This window comes from Gastrolobium bilobum, unplaced genomic scaffold (genome assembly GCF_033153095.1).
Source record: "Gastrolobium bilobum isolate Gb01-03AN ecotype WA unplaced genomic scaffold, APGP_CSIRO_Gbil_v1 utg12522, whole genome shotgun sequence".
In the NCBI taxonomy this organism is placed as follows: Eukaryota; Viridiplantae; Streptophyta; class Magnoliopsida; order Fabales; family Fabaceae; genus Gastrolobium; species Gastrolobium bilobum.
Genome location: NW_026897106.1, coordinates 59,507 through 83,120, shown reverse-complemented (window position 1 = coordinate 83,120; position 23,614 = coordinate 59,507). Strand labels below are relative to the sequence as shown.

General features: G+C 35.7%; 1 protein-coding gene across 3 annotated transcripts; it reads right to left on the bottom strand.

Annotated features, from left to right (window-relative positions):
- Positions 1-1,472: 1,472 nt before the first annotated feature.
- Positions 1,473-16,139, bottom strand: LOC133304198 (uncharacterized). 3 transcript variants are annotated; one of them, XM_061504195.1, is made up of 7 exons: positions 15,908-16,139; positions 15,662-15,743; positions 13,755-13,885; positions 12,258-12,363; positions 4,001-4,103; positions 2,324-2,588; positions 1,474-1,766 (listed from the first exon to the last, which is right to left on the bottom strand). In XM_061504195.1, exons 5-7 carry the CDS (start codon positions 4,082-4,084, stop codon positions 1,618-1,620), a joined length of 498 nt encoding a protein of 165 aa, XP_061360179.1. In that variant the 5' UTR covers positions 4,085-4,103; positions 12,258-12,363; positions 13,755-13,885; positions 15,662-15,743; positions 15,908-16,139; the 3' UTR covers positions 1,474-1,617. The 3 variants fall into 3 exon arrangements, with proteins under 3 accessions (XP_061360181.1, XP_061360179.1, XP_061360180.1); XM_061504197.1 differs by lacking the exons at positions 12,258-12,363; positions 13,755-13,885; positions 15,662-15,743; positions 15,908-16,139 and adding an exon at positions 4,424-4,509 and having other exon boundaries at positions 1,473-1,766; XM_061504196.1 differs by lacking the exons at positions 13,755-13,885; positions 15,662-15,743; positions 15,908-16,139 and having other exon boundaries at positions 12,258-12,402.
- Positions 16,140-23,614: the final 7,475 nt, after the last annotated feature.

The following is a 23,614-nucleotide window of genomic DNA, read 5'->3' as shown; positions in this document are numbered from 1 at the left end:
AGAGAGAGAGAGGCAGGATCCTTTGACACCGGTGTCAAATTTAAAATTTGACACCTCATCTGAGAGCCGTTAGATCACAAAAGATCAACGGTGTCACATGCTTACAAATCATAGTCGTTGATCTTTTTTGATTTAACGACTCTCAGATGAGGTGTCAAACTTTAAATTTGACACCGGTGTCAAATGATCCTGTCTCATATATATATATATATATATATATATATATATATATATATATATATATTTTGTATCTTGATCTTAAGTAGTAAAAACTTTATGTTTCGTGTCGTTTCTATGAATTACGTTTTTACTGTCCCTTTCCGTTTCTATAGAGAAACTCGATTTTTACAACATTGGATACACATACGAATCACTAGATAAATGGTGCTATTTTTTAGTTTGTAGAAACTTGAGAATAATATATTGTTATACCAAATAGATACAAATCCTGATAACCACGAGACCCCATCTTCCATCTTCCTAAAAGTCTGTTTCTTATTAGCAAGGTTTTTGCTTCATGTCTACAACCAAACGATTTTAGTTCCTATATATCTTTAACCTTAAGGTACATGTTATAGGGCATGCCTTCAAATCACTTGATTGGTGACAAAACTTGTTGGCATCATCCCATAAAGTTATAGGGGATGCCCTCTCATATAGCTATTCGTTCTGGAAACCTATCACTGAACCACAAGAAACACAATGCATTTACCTAAATATAACGAGGGAATTTTCTGGCCTATTCCTTTGGAAGACAATTAAATCATCCTATCATTTCAATATAGCAGTTAAAGAACTGAAGGATCCAATGTGTAACAATTTTTCCAATTTTTCCAATTTTTTTTTTCCGAAGATATTCCAATCGGTTCATCGCTTTGCGACTAGGGGTGTCAAAACGGGTTGACACAACACGAATTCGACACGACACGAATACATCAACACTAACACGACACGAATTTTTATTCGTGTCAAAATCTTCAGCACTGACACGACACGAATTTTTTGCGGGTTGACACGACACGACACGAATAACACGCAAAATAGGGGTCAAAACGGTAATTGACAAAAAAAATTTAAAAAAATGGATCGAAATTAAAAAAAATTAAAAAAATAATAATAAAAAATTAAAAAAAAAATAATTTAAAAAAATACGGGTCGACACGAACACGAATTTTTTACGTGTCATTTTTCTCAACACGAACACGACACGAATTTTTTTGCGAGTCAACCCGAACACGAATTTTCGTGTCGTGTCGCGGGTCGACCCGCGTGTCAAAACCTATATTGACACCCCTACTGACTAGTCTGATTTGAGGCAATTTCTGGTATTAAGGCTTTAAACCTCTCCCAAAGAGGATACTGGGAAAGATCGAATACATATTCTCATCCATATCTACTCAGTTCCCTGGCGCCAATTTTTTCATTTCTAAGATTAAATATAGCAGCCATAGCATAAATTTAGAAAAAGAATACAAAAAGCATTTTATACAAAAATTAAAGCAACAGACTAGATAAGCCACCTAAATGCCTCAAGAAAGTTTCTTCCAGAAAACACTGTCATTTTCTACCTAGTTAATACCCCAACAAGGTTTTGCATTATAGTCGGTACAAAGCATCTTACTTTGGCTTGTCATTTAAGGTTACAAGAGATTTGAGCATTGCTGGACTTATCTTGTCAGCAAGGGCACCTGTCTCTGAAATAAGGTAAGATTTTTCCTTCACAATGCTCTGTAGTCTCTTTGCCTCAAAGTCAAGCTGTGCTTGATCTGTAAATACATGGTAAATAAGATACTAAGCAATTGTTAATAGAAATCAGTTTTCCAATAAAAGGACATGATTCACAACTATATTTCAAACTTAAGACTTTCTAATATAATGATCATTAAAAGAACGGGAACAGAGGTAATCAGTCTCATCAGAACTTCTGAACTATAAGCTGATGCATTATAATGATCATCCATGCTCAATCATTTGTTTATTATAAGAATATATCCAACGGCTCTTATTTATTATGTATGTGAGCAGTTAAATGCAAGTATATTAATGGTCAAGATTTGGTGTAAGATTTCTTATTCATACACCGGTGTAATAATAACCTTCCCCATACATGTATATATATATATATATATATATATATATATATATATATATATATATATATATATATATATATATTAGGGTTAGAGGATAGGATGGGCAGAGGAATGAATGAAGAATTGGCCCAGCAAAATAAAAAAGGCAACTATTACCTTTGTTTTTTCTCATTATTATTATTATTATGTTAAGGGTTAGAGGTTAGGGTGGGCAGGAATAAATGAAGAACCTGTTTCCAATATAGTGTGAGCAGCATGAAATGGAATTCTGGCAAACAGATCAGTTCCTGGAAACATCATCCACGTCTTTTCACAAGAGTCATGGTTGCCACAGGTGGTACACACCTCTTGCACCAAAGGTCTTGAACTGGTCCCTGCAACTCCCTTCATGATTGATTCAAAAGGAGTTGGAACATTATTTGTTGTCCGAGCCCTTTTCCTTAATGCAGTAAGTGCTTCTCTGTTTCCATTTCTCAATTTATCATTCTCAACCAGCTGCATTTTTACCAAAAAGGACAATTACATACCTTCTTAATTTCATAGAAAAGCTATTAAAAAAATGATTCAGTACAAGAAAAATAGTATTTTTTGACATAATGAGCAAAAGGTTTCTCAATTGATACTATGGTATTGAATTGAAGGTTGTTAGGGACATAGCATGGTACTACGGTAATTAATTTAGGATTAAGTAATTATTTATTTATTGTGAACCCAAAGTGAATGGAATAAGTCATTTTTCACTTTGGTTGGTTCTTCGTAGTTTTTGGGGTGGACTTGATGTTTGGGTTCTGCTTAAATGCTCTCAGTATCTTGTTTTACTTTCAATTCAATGAAGTTGTTGGCTCTGTGACTTTGATACTAGTAAAGGGAGTTTAGTATTTTTTTGGGTGATGTGAGAACCAGGATGGACCAACTCAGAGAAGGTTGAGAGGAATCCTGCCAAGTAGAAGGCCAAAGATAGCTTTGTTGTGTCTGGGAGATGTGTCAAGGACTAGGAGAAGTAAATAGACAATAGGGGGCGAACTAAGTAATAACGCCAAAGGCATCTAATCTAAGAACTAACTACCACAGACAAAGCTAAGGTTTTGTTATTCAGGAGAGTGCCAGTCGCCTATGTTCTTTGCTTGATGAGTTGAATTTTAATTATTTGTGTCATTTAAATTTGGGTTTCCCTTTTTTAACAAGCTAAAAGCTTAGTGAAGTTTTCAGCGTGAGGAGTGATACGGACAAAGTATAGTTATAAGAAAAGTGCTATCAGGTCATGTAACTAATTACATATAGCCCACTTGAGGCGAAGCACATAAGAGTGATACAGCAGTGAGTGCAATCACATTATTGCAAAAATATCTCATGCATTTAATAAACTAATAAAAAGAATCTATCATGCCATTCTTCACATCACAATAACATGTCTTCAAGATGAAATAGTTCTGTAGCATATTAATTATACAAATTATACACTTGAATAAACTAATCCTATACCCCATGAAAACAACACCAATTACTACTATAAAAAATACCAAAGTTTCTTAACATTTTTAAACGCCAGATATACTCTCCAAAACAAAGCATGTTAAATCCCTTCACAAATCAAATCCACAGATCTGAAAGCAAGGTGTCTCAAATTCAACCTTATCATGTTCCAAGAGAATATTAAAATGCAGCAATACATTCTAAATAAAATCCCCCAAACTGTCCATATACATACTTTATAAAAACCAAAAGTTTACCTTGCAGAACAAATAATAATTATAAACTTTACCACCTACTTTCTCTTTAAGGCCACGTTCTTGTAATCAATGTAACAATAAAAGCTAGATTTATTTATTTATTTATTTTTTAAAGAATTTCATTTCTTATATTTGTTTGTAAGTCCTTGTAATAGCATCACTTTCAATTTGAATCACCTGTTGTCGGGCAAAAAGAAGGTGTTCAGCTTCCACTTCCACCTCTGTTAATTTCTTTTGGAGCTGTTTCATGGTGTCATCCATATTGGAAGAAAAGAAACTCCTGGAAAGTTGTAAACAAAATATAGTCCTCAGAAATTTGTGTAATATGTTTTCACAAGTCACAACAAGAATTCATTTGACACCCACCGGAAAATATACTATTGTTTAGAACAGCTAAGGAATATAACTGCAAACCAAATATAAGGATTATGGAATATTCTAAAATATGTTTTTCCATCCAACCAGCTACTTATCTCAGCAGTTTTGTTCTTGCTTAAATATTGAGCGGAAATCCTTGTGATTGGTAATTTCCCAAATACCTCAATTTTGATGATCAACACAGTCATCTCCACAGACTGTGAATTGAAATGAAAACATTACCTTCTACTCTGAAAGATGGCCCACTTCGACAAAGAAATGCCCTTCCTCTTCACTCCTCAGATGCAATTGCAGCAGTGTAAATTCACAACGGATTCAGCATGGTAATAGGTAAAGCTATCAATATGGGCTAGCCCACTCCATTAAGCCCTAACCATGTGGGTCAGGGTTAAAAAGCCCATAGGACCAAAAAGCCCACAATGACAAAAGTCCGCAAGGCCAAAAATCCCAGAGGGCCTTGTGAGCTAGGGTCAATCCATGGGCCTTCCAAAGCTTTAACCCATTCTAGAATAGATAAATTGGAACCATTAAGTTAGAAGATTTTTGACTCATTGATGAGAACAAGAATATCATCATGGTTGAGTGAAGAACGAAAAAGGAACCTATAAAGAACACAAATGGCTACTCATCAAGAAGGAAACAATGTTTTTATCTATGTTTTGTGTCTGATCCATGGTACACAACAATGACCTACAAGACTCAAAACTCAATGGAAGAGGAAAAATGTCAAACATGCCTCTTTGACCTGTGCAACGTGTTTAGCTCTGCATACAACAAAAAGTCATTTTTGTTGGTAAATGCAGTCTGTTATTTGCCCCAACAAAAAGTCATAGATGTAGACTAATCATTCTATACAAGTCTTAAGAGACTATAACTCAACGCATAGAAATAAAGAAAAATATGACAAAAAACTACTGACACACTAGAAACTAGAAAGTCATTTGCACAAAAACACTGTAAACAATCATATTCTATACATATAAGTCACTATGATTTATCCATGATAAAAGTCGACTGGTTGTATAAAAACCAAAAAAACCACTCTCCACTAAACTCGGCTAGCGAGTGAGGGGTGGAGGAAATCCTTGTACGCAACTTTATCCTTGCATAATTGTAAAGAGGCTGTTTCCTGGATTTGAACCCATGACCTTTCAGTCATGAAGGAACGGTTTTACCATTGCAAAGTTGACTGGTTGTATCCAAAAAAAAAAAGTAGACTGGTAGCAGTTTCATGGCTTGCATTGTCACATCCTCTAGGACTAGATCGTGTGTGCAATTACATTTTATGGGCTAAAACGTTACTGTTAGTTCAGAGAAGCATCTATAACCTAATGAGTCCGTAAAAAAATTTAAGAACATTTGACACTTGAAAAATGATTTTGTAATTTGATCAAGAGAAAAATAGAGAGAGAGAGACTCCATTAAGATGTTATTAGTACCCCCACAAGTGCTTTTCTGGCTCCAGAAATGCTTGGCTAAAACGAAGTTATGAGCAGTGTTCTGAGAGTTGGATTGGACTAGGTGGATGAACCAGATAACTAATGGAAGTTAAAACAGAAGGAAGAAAGAGAGCAGAACATGCAGCTTACTGGCTGAATCTTATTTGCACAAAAGAGAGATTGAAAACCGTGTTAACTATTGCCACCATACACAAATATCTCAAATTATTTTGCCACTCTGCTAAACATTAATGCTTTCGCTCATATGTTAAATAGGGTCTGGCATTCTTGCCGGTGCTGCACGTGATAATATTTATATATCTCAAACTTAGAATTCTTTTCAATTCCGAAGTTAAAGTGTTCCAAGCAATCTGTTAAGACATAAATTCATATTGTTCGATAAGAATTCCAATAAAAAGCCTAGTCATACATACATGAAATATCTCATAAATATTTCAAAATCCTGTCACTATTTATCCAGAACAAAACTTGCTTTTCAAAGCCTACTGAAAAATGAGAAAGTGGAAAAACCAAAAACTACAAATCTACTCTAAGCGAGTAGGATTAACACTTTCCTTTCCGTGGGGGAATGGAGAGGACTAAAATACTGCTAAACATTGCCCGTGAATCAACCATCTTATATATAATGTCTTAAAATAAATTAAAATAAAAATAAGCCTTTATTTTCCCAGATGAAAACAGAATGGAAAGGAAGTAGACTTATGCCCAAAATATTACAATAAAAAAACAAATCAGGCTTCTCTATTAGCAAAAGAGTAAGCACACTGCACAACATGTTCTTTAATACTCTAAGAACTGAATATTAAGTTCAGAGTTGGTTATAGCTTAGTACATTTTAAAATCCTTCACTGAAAGTGAACGAAGGGAAAGTTACTCTCTTTTTTTTGGGTAGATAAGGGAAAGTTATAATACGTAATCTCCCAAAGCCCAATAAGCAGCCCAACCGTGAGCCCATATCTCATCAGTCAAATGACACTGCTGCTAATCAGCTAAGTGGTAAAGATGCTAAGCCAAGTGCCAGCGTGGATGGTGATGTAATTCGTGCAGCTACTAATCACGATAGAAAAGCCGTCAATTAACCATTTTCTGTCACCACTTTCTGTTTCTTATCTTGATTACGGTTAAGGGTTAGTTATGCAGTTAGTAGGATGGTTGTTAACGCAGCTGCTTCTGTTTAACAATTTTAGCTATCTTTGTATTAGTTTCTTGGTCCTATAAATATAGGAACCTTCTTGTAAGTTAATGGATTGATTCATAATGAGAAATTCCTTCTTTCACAATATGGTATCAGAGCTCTGGTTCTCAGCTTCTGCAATTCTTCGTAGCCATTTTCTCTCTTCCAGAATCTTGTTTTTCTTGCTTCTCTTTTCATGGAGCTTCATAATCCATTCATGGATTTCAACACCAATGCCTCACATCCAATGTATCTCCATCCCAATGAGAGTCCCTCATTGGTGCTAGTGAATCCTCCTCTTACTGGTAATAATTACCATACTTGGGCCCGTGGTATGACAGTGGCTCTTCTGTCCAAAAATAAGCTCGCATTCATCAATGGCAACATCATCACTCCTCGTATTGATGATCCAAGTTTTCCACAGTGGTAGCGTTGTAACACTATGGTGATGACATGGACCCGTAGATCCATTTCGGAAGACATTGCCAAGTCCATCTTATGGATAGAGTGTGCTAGAGATGCTTGGCTAGATTTGCGCAAAAGATTTGCCCAAACAGATGTATTTCGTGTTTTAGACCTTCAAGAAGAAATCTACAGATTGCAACAAGAAGATCGTAGTGTTACTAAGTTCTTCACTCACCTCAAAACTATGTGGGATGAGTTGCAGAATCTCAAACCTCTTCCTTCGTGTGAATGTCTTCCACCTTGCAGCTGCGGAGCAATTGCTAAAATGCGTGCGTATCGTGACAGGGACCAAGTTATTTGGTTTCTGAAGGGACTAAACGACCAATACGCCTCTGTGCGTTCCCAAACAATGCTCATAGATCCACTTCCGAATGTAAACAAGGCCTTTTCAATGATTGTCCAACAAGAAAGGCATTTTGGATCTGATAGTGGAAGTTCCTCTGTGAATAATCCACAAGCGTTTATAGCCTCGAACAATTCTGGTAATACATTCAACAATGGTGGTAGCAGCTCTTTCAACAATAGAAATCGAAGAATGTTTAATAATCAAGGAGGAAGAGGCAACAGTGGTGGCAGAGGTCGTGGAAGAAAAGGCCAAGGAGGCAGAGGCAACAAGCTCTGCACTCATTGTGGTAGAATCAACCACACCATTGAGACATGTTATCAACTACATGGATATCCCCCTGGTTATTGCTCAAGGAATGTGCATGCTGCTAACAATGCAACACAGCAAAATGCGAGTGAACCTGAGAGAATCAGCTTGTGCAGCAACCAAATATCCAAACCTCACTATCTCCTAACCAATATTAGCATATTATGTCTTTTTTACAAAACTCAATGCCACCTACACCTCTTACTGATAACCTTTCACATGTTGTGAATGTAACATAGGTTTCTAATGCACACACGGATGCTTAAGGTATCTCTAATATTAGTTGGGTCATAGACACAGGCGCAACTGATCACATCACGCACATGTCTTCATTCTATTCTTCCTTGCATAAAATTGATCCCATTTACATTGTGCTTCCTAATGGTACACATGTTATTTGCAATTTCTCTGGCACTATAAAGTTGTCATCCACACTCACTTTATTCAATGTTCTTTAAGTGCCACAATTTTGTGTAAATCTCATTTTTGTTTCCAAACTAATTCAAACCATGCAGTGTTGTCCCACTTTCTATGGTTCATTGTGTTTCATCAAACAGATGTACTCCCAGGAGACGATTGGTATTGCTAAGCACCGGAATGGCCTTTATATGATAGTCATTAAAGATGTTTCCAAGAAAAATAAAGCTCTCCAGACTGCTGATGCTGCAATTGTTACAAATAAAGTGTCTACAAAGGTGGTCAAGTCATCTGATTCACATCTGATATGGCATAGAAGTTTAGTCACGTATCAGAAAATGTATTTCGATTGATGTCAGCACAATTTCCCTTTATTTCCTTCCAACATATAGACCCTTGTGATGCTTGTCACTTAGCCAAACAAAGAAAGATACCATTTCATTCTAGTATTACTAAAACAAACAAGATTTTTGATATCTTGCATGCTGACATATGGGGGCCTTTCATTGTTCCACCTATACATGGTGATAGATATTTTTTAACTTTAGTGGATGATTTTTCAAACTTCACTTAGTTAATTCTGATGAAAAACAAGAGTGAAACTAGACCGCATATTCGGAACTTTGTGGCATTTGTTGAAACTCAATTTGACTCCAATGTTAAAGTCTTCCGTAGTGATAATGGAAAGGAGTTTCTAATGAATGATTTCTTTCTATCCAAGGGCATTATCCATAAGACAAATTGCGTTGAGACACCACAACAAAATGTTGTTAAGCGCAAACATCAGCATGTAGTGAATGTGGCTTGTGCCATATTGTTCCAAGCATCATTACCCATCCAACTCTTGTCATATGCAGTCACCCATGGAGTCCACTTAATGAACCGGGTGAGCAGCCTAAGCCTCAACAATAAGACCCTTTACGAATTATTATATGGCAGCCCTCTTGTTTTGATACATTTACGTGTCTTTCGATGCCTTAGTTATGCATCCATACTATCTTCACATCACACGAAATTCTCTCCTCGAGCAACGAAGGCAGTCTTTTTGTGTTACAAGAAAGGAACAAAAGGCTATCTATTATATGATTTGCAATCTCATGAAGTATTCATATCTCGTAATGTGATCTTTTATGAGAATATTTTCCCTTTCAAGACATCTATGCAGCCCGACCATGAGAACAATTCCTTCTCACCACCTCCTGACCTTTCTGATATGCCTCATATGCCTACTTTACATGAGCCCATATCAGCAGCCTAAATGTTTCCCTTCAACACCCAACCAAATAATAACACCTTAGCCTTCAACCAACCCACTTCACAAATGCCTCCATCGTTCCTACTTAATAACCAACCAAATAATAACACCTCAGCCCTCAATCAGCCCAACCCACAAACACCCTCTTCCCCCTTCACTACACAAGTGCACCCACATAATATCCATTCCAACAATGATGCTTCAACCTCCAACCGACCCATCTTTCATACATCCCCATCGCATGATCAACCAAATACGCAGCCTGATGTGCTTGTTCGTCGTTCTACTCGCTTCAAAGTTCCTCCAAAATATCTCAAAGACTATCACTGTGGCTTTTGTGCAGTTCAGCACTATTCTTCGTCTTCATGTACCTCCTTTTACCCTTTGTCTTTTGTTTTGTCTTACAATAACTATTGTCCTCCTTACAAACATTTCTGCTTGAGTTCCTGCACACACACTGAACCTCACACATACGCCCAAGCTGCCAAGCATGAAAAATGGCAACAGGCCATGCAGGCTGAGCTCACTGCACTCGAACAAAACCAGACATGGACTTTGGTGCAACTTCCCCCTAACAAACAACCCATTGGCTGCAAATGGGTATACAAAATCAAGTATCAATTTGATGGCACCATTGAGAGATACAAGGCCCGCTTAGTTGCTAAAGGATTCACTCAACAAGAGGGGGTTGATTATTTTGACACTTTTCACCGGTTGGCATCTTACTAAATTTGATGTCAACAATGCTTTTCTTCATGGGGATCTCCATGAAGAGAAATATATGCAATTGCCACCTAGTCTCTCAATTCCTCAATCCAATCTCGTATGCAAATTACAAAAGTCCTCTATGGCTTAAGGCAAGCGAGCCGTCAGTGGTACGCTAAGTTGTCCTCTACCTTAGTCACATTGGGATATCATCAGACCAATGCTAATCATTCCACGTTTGTCAAACAAACTCCATCCAACTTCACGGTTCTTTTGGTATACGTTGACGACATTGTGCTCTCTGGTAATTCTCTTGCTGAAATTACTCAAGTGAAGTCCTATCTCGATGACAAATTCAAGATCAAGGACCTGGGCTATCTTCGGTATTTCTTAGGACTTGAAGTCGCAAGGTCTAAGACGGGTATCGTTGTGAATCAAAGAAAATATGCTCTTGAACTCATTTCGGATGCTGGTTTGCTAGGCACAAAACCAGTTTCCACACCAGCTGATGCCTCGGTTATGTTGTCTCGTACCGAGGGAACTGTGTTGGCTGACCCTATTCCTTATCGGTGTTTAGTTGGTCGTCTCCTCTATCTGACCACCACTAGACCCAATATATGTTTTGTTGTCCAACAGTTATCTCCATTTGTGTCTCAGCCAACAGATGCACACATGGGCGCTGCCCTTCGTGCTTAAATATCTCAAAGGTTCCCCCTCAACTAGTCTCTTCTTTTCTGCAGCTGCCAACCTCTAGGTTCATGCCTTTTCCAATGCTGATTGAGCTTGCTACCTTGATACAAGGAGACCATTTCTGGGTTTTGTGTTTTTGTTGGGACTTCCCTCGTGTCATGGAAATCTAAAAAGCAATCTACAGTTTCTCGTTCATCTTCTGAAGCTGAGTATTGTGCTTTAGCTATTCTCTCTTGTGAGTTACAATGGCTTCAGTTCCTTTTCCAGGACCTGTACCTTCCATGGACAAAACTTGCCTCCGCCTTTTGTGACAATCGCTCAGCCATCTACTTGGCTCATAATCCCTCCTTTCATGAGCGCTCCAAGCATATCGAAATTGATTGCCACATCACGCGTGAAAAATTGTTTCTAGCTTGTTGTGTCTCTTTCCGGTTAAATCCTCAGACTAGCTCGCCGACGTTTTCACTAAGTCTTTGACTTCCTCTCCTTTCGGCTCTTTTGTTTCCAAGATGGGCCTCGTTGATCTCCTACGACCATCTTGGGGGGGGGGGGGGGGGTAACAAAAAATAACCCAGAGCCCAATAAGCATCCCAACCGTGAGCCCATATCTCATCAGTCAAATGACACTGCTACTAGTCAGCTAAGTGGTATAGATGCTAAGCCAAGTGCCAGCGTGGATGGTGATGTAATTCGTGCAGCTACTAATCACGATAGAAAAGCCATCAATTAACCACTTTCTGTTTCTCATCTTAATTACGGTTATGGGTTAGTTATGCAGTTAGTAGGATGGTTGTTAACGCAGCTGCTTCTGTTTAACAATTTTAGCTATCTTTGTATTAGTTTCTTGGTCCTATAAATATAGGAACATTCTTGTAAGTTAATGGATTGATTCATAATGGGAAATTCCTTCTTTCACAATAAGTTACTCTAACCAACCATAAGCATGATGCCATGAATAAATTTTTAGCATTCAAAAGTCGGGCTAAAATAGCATTCCGAACAAACTGAACTGACCTCATTCACACCAAAGTAATTTAAAAGAAATTCAAATTTTCATCACAACAAATCATTGTTCAGGTTTTTTGTCATACAGGTAATGTGCGAATACTATTGAGCCATGGATTTTGGTTTGTAAATCGAAAATCTAGGTTTCCACGCTTTATCAAAATCACCAAACAATGCGATTTAGATAACAAATAAAATAAAATAAAAATGTCTGGTTAAGGATTTTTTTTTACCTGAAGAATCTTCAGCTCGTAGAGGAACTATCAGCTTCAATGTCTAAATTTGGAAAATGAAGGACTAAAATTCATTTATTTGCTATTGTCACGAAGGCTTCAGTGCCTGTTCGAAAACGAAAGAAAGAAGAAGAGCAAGTGAGCGACGTTAAGAAGAAAAGGAAACAACTAAAAACAAAGAGGGATCAATCAAACCATGTCGTTTCTACGTCAAATCATGTTTTTATTTTTATATTTTTAACGGTCATTACTACCAAATAAATTTACCTTTAGAACCAACTTAATTATTGTTAATTTTCATCAATCGAACAGTTATAATTTAATGAGAATTAATAATTAATTAATAAATCTGACATAATAATTTTAATAAATTATAATCGTTAGATTAACATAAATTAACAGTAATTAGATTAATTGTAAAGATGATAAACTTTTTTGGTAATAAACATATTTTTTTTTTTAATATATGTCGGTTCTCCCAGAAAATCTTAATTTAATGCGTGCTCATTCATTAAAACTAAAATTAAACGGGATGCATTAATAATTACAGAGTGAATAAAATAAGAGTCCCCTTTTTCTAAAGTTATGGAGATAAGTTATTTGCAGTAAATTCAATACAATATTATTTTGAGGCAGAAATTATAGTATTTTTGTAATTTTAATTTATTTCAGGATTATAATAATCTTTATATTTATAATTGTTTAAGATTTCAATACCAAAACGACGTCGTTTTATGAATAAATGCAGATAACTTATCTGCAGAAAGCCAGAAATATTTTTCCCATAAAATAAATATAATTAAGTGTATTTATTTATTTTTAACTTTAATGAATGATGCAATAAGTAATGGATTTTGTAAGCGAACTGCTGAATTTCTATAAAAAATTTTAAAAGTAATAAAAAAAACAATCCTAAAAAATAACAAGCGTGTAGATAGAATAACTATCTTAAATTTTAGTAAAAAAAGTATTAAAAAGATTTTGTATTTGTCCTTTTAAAAGACACGAAGTTACATCATTTTAAGTGAGAAAAAACATAAGTAATAAAAATTATGGAAGAAAAAGTGAATGATTTTTTTAAATTTAAATTTTAAATAAAAAAATATTAGATTGTATATTTCTCTTTTTTTAAATGACACAATTATATTTTTTAAAATAACAAATAATTTTTTCCGTATTAAAATCATGCATAAATAGTTTCTATTTTTATTTTCTCTGTTTTATAACTTGGAATGATGATAGTTGTTGGTGTATATTATCATCTGCAAATGTCAAAACTTTACGTATTTAGCTTTTCCATAGCATTATTGTTTGACGAAGAGAGTTTTATAGAAATTTTATTGTACAGCTGTAATTTTTATTATAGAACTCATTTTTTTTATTTTTTTTTTATTGAGGGTATTACAACAAGATCTTACTAACAAGAAAAATTTCATTCCTAAACACAAAGGTGAAGATTTAAGGGTTGGGTGAAAGTAGGGGTGGAAGTGTACTCACTTGGGCTGAGCGTTATCACGAAAAGTCCAAGTCTATGTCAAAAAATTTCAATTTGACCTGATCCGATAACATAATATGAGTCTAACTGTTAGTCTGACCTGACCTGACCTGCCCTGACCTGCCTCGTTAGCCTGTTAATTTTTAATTTTCAAACAAAACCATGAATCAACTTCACACAATACTCAAATTTTGTTGTTAAAACAAAAATCACAATTTCAATACCTAAACAGAACCATAAATCACAACAACTTATCACAATTTGCATTTAAGTCACTTTCAGATAGGGGTGTAAATAGGCTGAGCTTTGGCCATCCTGGCCCAAGCTTACGTCAAAAAAAAATTCGGCCTATCTGGCCTATTAAAGGCTTTATTTGTAGGCCAAGCCCGGCCCATTTTCAAAAATAAGAAAGTCTGACATGGCCTACAGGCCTTGTAGGCCTCCTCCCACTATATATACTAAGCAAAAAAAATAATTGTATAGAGTAAAGAAAGTTCCATTCATGCATGCACTAGTACTGAGGCCTTTTTCTTAAACGAGCTTTTATAGAAGTCCAAGCCTTGGTCCAACAATCAATTTTTGACATGTAAGCTCAGGCCTTCACGAGCCAAGCCAAAGGCCCCTGTAAGGCTCCTGGCTCATTTAGCACCCCTAGCTGCAACAGCATGTAAAATTTGGAGACATTAGACAAGTTTTTCTTTCATAAAATAAAATAGCACAAAAAGTAAAAGATATTAGTTTTTGGTACTTTGTGTCTTTGCCACATAAAATAAATATTATTTTATTATTTTATTTTAATAATTAAATAGGCCAGCCTACAAGGCTGTAGGCCGGGCTTGACAAAATTAGCCTGTGGCCTATTTATTAGAAAAGCTTTTTTATAAGCCTAAGCCTACTCTACTTTTCTGAAAGGCCGGGCCTGGACTGGGCTCAATGTAGGCCGGGCTGGGCCAGCCTGGCCCATTTACACCCCTACTTTCAGAAGCAAAATGTCTAAATTAAATAACATATATTTCATTAGATTCAACAAATCAATCCATGCTATGTAAATTAAAATAACTAGATGAATCCTACAAACACATCATAATGCTTGCAGTATTCAAAAATTTATCATCATATTCTCTTATCTGTAAATACAATTTCAAGGTTAACAAATAATTAGTAAACGTAGAAAACAGACTACAGAAAACAAGACGATAAGAATGAAGTGTCTTCATTTGGGTGGTGTCTATCCCATCACCTGTTCGGAGAGAATCGAATATTTTCATATTTTCAGCCATTAATTTTATGAATATAAAAAACCTCCACAAACAAAAAATCTCAACTCAAATTTCATTTCCAGTGTTCAGGAAGTCAGTTAACACAACAATTGAACAAATTTTCCTCAAAAAGTTTCCTCTAGCTCAGATTTCACAAATACCCCCAACATAGAACAATTTTCAGAACTCACTCCAATCGTACATGCACATCCTCAATTAGATGGACTGCAAGGAATAAAAATTTGATTTTTTTTTCCACTTTAATCCCCAACCCGAAGTTCAGGGCACACTAGTCTACACAACCCAACAAAAAACTATAAGAGGATCTCAGAATCATGAATGCAAAGTCAAGACCAAGTAAATTCAAAATTTACTTCCATTCCTCTCATGCATGCAATTTATCAAACAAGTAGAGTGCATAATGAAGATCCTCTTTTCTTGCTCCAAAAACCCATCAACCGTGGGACATCAACCATTCAAATGGTTGTCAACATCAGAAAATCATGCATATTGGTCTTCCTTATTTCCAATTTTCCTACTCGTGGCAGTCCTCATAAAACCCCAAAAATTTCCAACTATTGCAACCATGAAATTTTCGGAGAGAGTACGAAATAGGTACAACCAGAGAGTTTATGAGATTAGCTTGTTACCTCAAATGCTGTCAAAATGGGAACGTGATTCGATTTGATTCTTCTTCCGGTGACTCGAAGCTCAAGTCTTTTTTCTTCTATGCTTGAATGATTCATCGTATATTGAGAGAGGGAATAATTAATTCAAAATCAGAGCCCACGAACACAACAAGTGAATATAGTGACAGGAAAAAGATAGTTTTTTGCCAACTAGAAACAAAAATTCACAACAGTTAATGGACCAGACATAAATAAACATGTTCAAACCTAATTGCTTGTAGGTGTGAATGGCGGGTGTGGTTCGACCTCTGACCGACCAATAGCTGGGTGAGGAAGAATCCCGACGGTGTTTGTTCGGCGGAGACGGAGAAGAGTGACAGCGGCCAGGTACCTTCCACCCATGTAGCACCACGTGACACAATACAATAAGATACGTCAATTCTAAAATTCTCTAGGGTTCTTTTGAGAATCTCAGAACTTATCAAGGGTGCTAATCCTTGTGGCGTTCATAGGCTTATCAATCTTTAGATTGTGGCGCCTTCCAGCTATCGTTTCTTGATTGTGTTCACAAATTCTTGTATCAAACCCTATCACCCAAACCTTCAATTTTCGTCCAAAATAGTCTCGGTTCATATCTCCTGATATACGCGTCGGTTTTCGGTGATTCATGAGTCAAAGTCGCGATTCACAAAGAGATCTTTCACCTCGATTTGGAAACGTCCGATTCCGAGGTCTGTTGCGTGAGATACGCTCTGTTCTTAACAGGTCGTGTTGGTGGATGAATTTGGGGTTAGAATTTCCATTCCTAGTAGATTCATTCCTCCATTCCTATTGGGATCTTATCATGTGGTATCAAATGTTAGATTTTGACACGTTAGGATACATTTTGATATTAAATAATATTATATTTAACACGTTAGAGCCAATATCGACACGTGACACGATACGACACGACACTCACGTGACACGATACTCCGACACGTTAATTTTAAAACATGTTAGATTTCGACACGTTAGGACACATTAATTCTAAAAAAATTGTATATTATATTTAATATTCAATAATTTAACAAAAAAATAAAATTAAACTTGTAATATTCGTCAATTTTGCAAAGAAACATAATATATTCCAAATATTTATATTAAACTTAATAAAATGGTAATCGTAATCAAACGAATCTAATAGTTGAAACTAAAAACTCAACGCAACGCAATCTTTGAATCTTTTTTTGAGTTTCTAATCACTCATAGTGGGCAAGCTGTCATGGGTCACAGCTCCTTGATTCTGGTGTGATCAGTTAATCTGATAGCGAGACACTTAGACAGAGAGTTACGCTCTCTGTCAAGGATTTCTTGCCAGTTATGCCAGTTCCAGATGATGATGCAGAGGCCGTAGAGGGTGTTGCTGAGGGGGATATTCAAGCAGATAGAGGGGGACGACGATGCCGCCACCGACATATCTCTTCACAGTTCCGCTCTATACAGAGGCGGCTTACATTACTGATGCGGCGATAGGATCACATCCAGTCGCAAAGCGAGGCCATCATGAGACATCTCTCGATCCCAGTCATACCTGCAGAGTATATTCCACCACCACCAGAGAGTGATTATGCTTCTGACACTTCAGAGCATAGTGCTTCAGATGAGTTCTGATATGAGGTCAGCAAATTTGATTTTTATTTTTAGGACCATTTTAGTTTTATTTTTCTTTTTATTTGTTTTGATTAGTGATGATTCTGGTGATGTACAGACTTTATTTTTCTCACTCTGTTGTGAGCATGATTGCTACTGACGACTTTATCTGATGATATTTTTTGTTGAGATGCTGCGTGCAGTTATTTCTTTTTGATTTATTAATTGCTGAGGACAACAAATTCCTAAATCTGGGAATGGGGATGCACCGCACCACATATTTAGTAGTAGTAGTAGCAACCAGTACAACTATGATTCCTGTGATAAGTAGAACTGCAAAGAAATTTTTTGTAGAAAAACAGGGAAAATTCTCTTCCTTATTCCTCTTTATTTTATTTTATTGTGTTTCTTCTCTTTGTTTGAATTATGAAATCATGCTAAGTTAGAATTAGTGAGTAAAAATTAATTTATCATGTGATGCCTTAGAATATATTTTATTTTTTAGGAATAAGCATTTGTTGAGTTAGTCTAAGAGTCAGTAAGACTAATAAAATTATAGTATGAGTGATTGAGAAAGAGCATAATTTACTAAATTGCACACATATAGCCGTGAGGTTTGAGCCTAAACAGAAAATTTCTTTTCAGTGTGCATTTCACTGTTGAAAATATTACCAGAACTTGCTTTGTTTCTCCTTAAAATGGTTGTTCGCAATTGCATGCATGTTTGAAATGATTGAGGCATTTTATTATTTTAGCTAGTTAGCCAAAAAGCCAACCATTATGATATCTTTTATTTAGCCCTTTGAGCCTAAGCCTTTTCTTTTCTTAATACCTGTCTTTTCTTAATACCTGTTGTCTTAATTAGCCACTCCACATACACATCTATCTTAAATAAGATTGGATTATAGAAGTTTCATGGTAGGGTGTAAACATGAGTATTTTATCATGTAATTCAAAGTGGTGAAAAAGGAGGTTAGGTGAATAAAGCAAAAGCAAAGGTTGAAAAATGGTGAAAAATAAAATATTTATTGTTTCTATGCAAATAAAAGTGTTGAAAAAAGAAAAGGAAAAAGAAAAGTATTGGAGGTTGAAAAAGAAAAATACAGAAAAAGAAATAAAAGTGCTGAAAAAGAAAAAGGAGGAAAGAAAGGAGAAAAAGGATTATTGTTTGAGTGTTTATACTTTACCATGATCTTTCTATATTTAAATGTTTTAGCTAATTTTTCCTTATTTATCCTACCTTTAGCCCAGCCCCATTACAATATGAATAAAGACCTCTTGATCTTTTGTGCATGTGAATTAACTGTGGAAAGTGTGAATATTACCAAGCTTATGAAAATATCTTTTCAGTGAAAATTTGAGTGAAACACTTACCCTTAGACAGATGAGTGATGAGTGAGTTGATATATCTAGTGAGGGATGTGTTAAAACTCAGTTTTTATGCATGATTGACTGAACTCATACTTTGATTTTATAACTTGCTTACTTTCAAGGCTGCTTAGTTAATTGTTTGTTCTTAAAAATCCTATTATTTTTTAATCTAAGTCTGATCATTTTTAAATTGATATACAGTCTAGTCGTATATTAAGCATGCTTACATTATTCCATGTTTTTAATTCAATTCATTGCTGAGGACAACAATGAGTAAATCTGGGAATGATTTGATAAGTGTCCAAGACACTATGTTTTTATTGTTAAAAATAGTTCAAATAATAATTAAAATAACTAAAAATATAGTGTTAAGTAATAAAATATTAAACGATAGTAGATTGTCAACAAAAAGATAAGACTCTAATATTTGTTGTTGTTTCAGGTTGTTCCATACTAGAATAACAAAATACTAACCTGATAACGACCACAAGCCTGTTGCAATCCGGAGGATATAAAGGAAAAATAAGGAAATTACTAAATATTAATTATTTGGTCAGGCTCGCTATACTGCTCGCACCAGCGAGCAAGTAGGCGAGCAGCATTGTGAAGCTCGCTCCACTACTCGCCTCAGCGAGCAAGTGAGCGAGAAGAAGAAAAATGTTTGCTGAGCAGCTCGCTTCAACGAGCTGGTCCAGAAATTGAAGCCCACATTTTATTTCTTTAAATACAACGCGACGAAGGCTTTGAAAAGAGGATTTTCTGGAATGCGAAGGAAGAACTCAGAGACGGAGACGAAGGAAAAAGCGAAGAGTAATACTGGGGCGGTGCAGAGGAGAAGGAAGACATCAAATCTGCATCATTGATATTCACCATTAATCAAGTTTTACCATGAACCCCATTTCTTTTACAATATATTTTAATTTTGTTTTTATAATTATGAATAGCTAAATTTCTTTTAGTAGTTAGGATGAGACAGAACCAATGGGTTCTTAGTTGATGTTTACTTATTTTTTATGAATTACATTCTTGCTTTTAAATTATGCAATCAATCTAATATTCATGATTAGTTTTATTTATGACTTGATCACTTGTAGATAAACATATGAATTGTGCATGACAATAAGAATGTTGGTGTATGATTTTGATTGGTTGATTGCTGGAATTTGTATGATCTAGGGATATGCTTATAAATTCTATAACCGTAGGTTTTTGCGTTAATGCTTATTTTATGAAAAAGTACTAAGGGATTAGGCTTTGGATTAGAATAAAGGATTGAATTACCAAGGATTGGGATTTAATCAATTATAGAAAGAACTGTTAATAATTTGATCATGAATGTAATCGTAAGAATAGGCAAACTTGTTAAGAAACCATTGGGAAAGTTGAATCCTAGCTACGCCTTTTTATTAAAACTTAAACTCAATTTTTAGCATTTATTAATTCTGAATTTAATTTCTTGAATATTGAAAACTAAAAATAAATATTTTAAAATTTTGTTTTTAATTTAATTACAATATTCTCAAAGACTTCCTTTCACGATCGATCCAACTTTAGTTAAATAGATAAATTAATGCTTGGTCATCAGTCCTCGTGGGATCGACAACTTTTCTTATCACTTTATTACTTGTACGACCGGTGCACTTGCCGAGTTTGCAACAAGTTTTTTAGAGTGTCGGAAAACGTCGGAGTGTCGAAGAGTGTCGGACACGACACAGTAAAGTTTTTGAAGTGTCGGTGCTTCATTAACTTCCACAATCGCTCGAGATTGGTACAAGATTAGGATTATGGGTGAGGAACCCTTTTTTTTTTGTATAATGGGTGAGGAACCTTCGATGATGGGTTTTGCACTTTTGGCGAGGAAAAGGGTTTCGAATGGGATTATGGTTAGAGCCTAAACCGAGATTGAAAAAGGGGTGTGTCTGAAATTTTTTAGCGAGACTATGGCCCATTAAGGCTTGCCTGGAGACTAATGGGTCAAGTCTCTTAAATTAAGCCTTCGGTCCAATTGTTAATCAAATCTTTACATCAACCCAAGACTGGACTGGTAACCAAAAAGATCGTGCCCAATTTCACCCTTAGGTGGAAGCATTCTTGGGGCAAATAGGTTCACACTGAGGAATACATGGCAACTTTTCCGGACTCAATTTTTTTTTTAATTTCTGTTCCAGGAACAGAAATGGATAGAAAACTCGTTTGGTAAAACTGGTTTATTCTTTTGTTCCCGGGATGAACCGGTTTAATTTTTGTGCTGCGGAACGGAAAAAAGAATCAGGAAATTTCTATTTTTTGTTCCTGGGCACAAAATGAGAAACACTTATCTCTCTCAATCACTCTCCACCTCTACTATCATCACCACCACCACCATCATCCCGACACGACCACCGCCACCATCGTTGCCGCCGCCGTTGTACCACTAGTGCTGTCGTCACCACCCCCAACCACCACGATGTCACCGCCACCATCACCACCACCTCCACCCATCACTACCACCATGCCACAGTCACCACGACCACAACTACCATCGCCGCTGCCACCACCACCATTATCACTGTCACTACCACCATCACCTCTACCGCAAACAACCACCATCACCATCACCACACTACTGCCACCATTGCCACCACTACCACAACCATGACGCCACCGCTACCATCACCATCACTATCACCAACCACCACTGCCATTGCCGCAGCCACTACAGTCACCATTGTTGTCGCCGTCGCCGCCACCAACCACCACCACTATCGTCACAGCCACTACCGTCACCACCAACATTGCCACCACTCCTCACTACCATCACCACACCATCGCCATCACCACCACCACTACCACCACTGTCACCTACCACCACCGTCATAGCCACTGTCACCACCACCACCACCATCACCATCACCATGCCACCGCTACCATTGTCGTTGCCACCAACCACCATCTCCACCACCATTGTCCCAGCCACCACCACTATACTATCATCGTCGCCGCCATCGCCGCAGCCACTGTCGTCACAACTACCACCATTATCATCACTATGTCACTGCCACCACCATGCCACCCCCGGCGCCACCGCCACCACAACCACACCATATGGAAAGGAAAGTGATAATCCAAATTTTTTTATATTTAATAGGAAATATTTTTTCTTATATTATTTGTTGTGTTATCAAACACAATTCTCATTCGTGGAATAAAAATAGAATATGTTATCAAACATAATTTTTTTCTCAGAAACTGTTCCAAAGCACAGAAATATAAAAGAATTGTTTCTTTCCAGAAACAATGCTAGGGAATAGAATAGTTGTGATGGACACCCCGATCTAATAAGAATAAGGTGCGCCTGCAAGGACACTTCAATTTTTCTAAGGCTTAGTTTAGAGCAGTTTATCTTAATGATAGAATACTCGAACGAAAAGTAAACGCCACCGAAAAATATTCCTAAAAAATTTCATGAGATTGCGGCAAGAGACAATAATGCATTCCGTTTAATACGATTGATATTAATTAGGTTTATGCTTCCTTCATAATAACACCGTCGGCAATTGTAAGGGCAACACTATAACCTCACTGTCAAATAAGCACTATACATCACACATCCACTATGAAAGAGAATCACAAGCTGCAACAACCAGAAGCATCTAGAAATTTTTTTTCAAAGAAATGCTGATACAGAGGATTACTCAATGCTATGCGGAAAAGATAGGCAAAGTAATTTGAAAGATTACACAGAAAAAGAAAGCAAATTACCCATTTGTATTTTCTTCGCATTTGGTTTGAAGAAAAACACATTGTTTCGAAAAAGAAGAAGAAGATAGAACAATCAAGGAAGAAAGTTACCCGAAAATATTTTGATAAACACCAACCATTAAATTGACTGAGCTGAATATGAGATAACTATTCTACAAGTAATTGCATTAATAAAAAAAATATTGATTTGATTCAAAAATAATAAGGATATTTATCCACAATTATTTGGCTATTTTTTTAATTATATGGCATTGCTATTCAGAAATAAAATTGTGTTTATTTTTTTAATGTGATTGAAGAAGTGGGAGGACAATATCAAATGCTTTATGCAAGTAAAGAAAATCCCTATAATGCACTTTATATTAAAAAAAAAAAGTTGAGTTGAAAAGAAAAAAGTGATTCTACACTTATCTGACATGATACAGTGATCCATGACTCACGAAAACTCTTGTATCACTAATTACAATGGGTTTTATATACATATCCATTTATTTTTGTATTGACGTGACACATAATTTTTTTTAATATATGAATTTCACATAATTTTTTTTTAAAACATAAGAAGATCCGTCTCATATAATATGATGATAATAAAACCTAATTTCAATCTATAAAATAAGAGATAAGTGTTTTACATATTATTAAATATATTATACGAGATAATTTTATTTCTTATGTTTATATAAAAATACGTAAAGTTTATAATTTTTTCTTATTCTCTTCACGTTTCTATATAAATCTCGTATATTTTTAGATGTATATGAAAAAGTAAAATTAACCATGAATATGATAAAGGAAAAATAAATTTTATGTTGTAGAAGAATTTTAATTTTATGTCATAGATACATCATGTGTGAGACACACTTATTTAAAAAAAAAACAAAAACAGAGTATAATAAATGGCACACCTTTTTATAATATGTGTACGAAGAATTTATTTTCTCGTACGACATGAAAAACAAATCCCGTGTGATAAACATTAATCGCATAAAACAAAGTTTCTCAGCACAAAAATCACATAGGAAGAAAAGACTTTTTCTCTCCTTTATTAATGACACGTTCCTCTCTAACGGTTGCAGTACAAGTCTCATTACTAGACTAGAATTATCTCTTCACCACATTTTTTTCTTTTCACTTTTTCTCATCTATTTATATAGCAAACATTTTCTGCTATTGTTACATTTTTATTTAGCTCAATATTTCTTTCGAAAACCACTCTTGATGAAAATG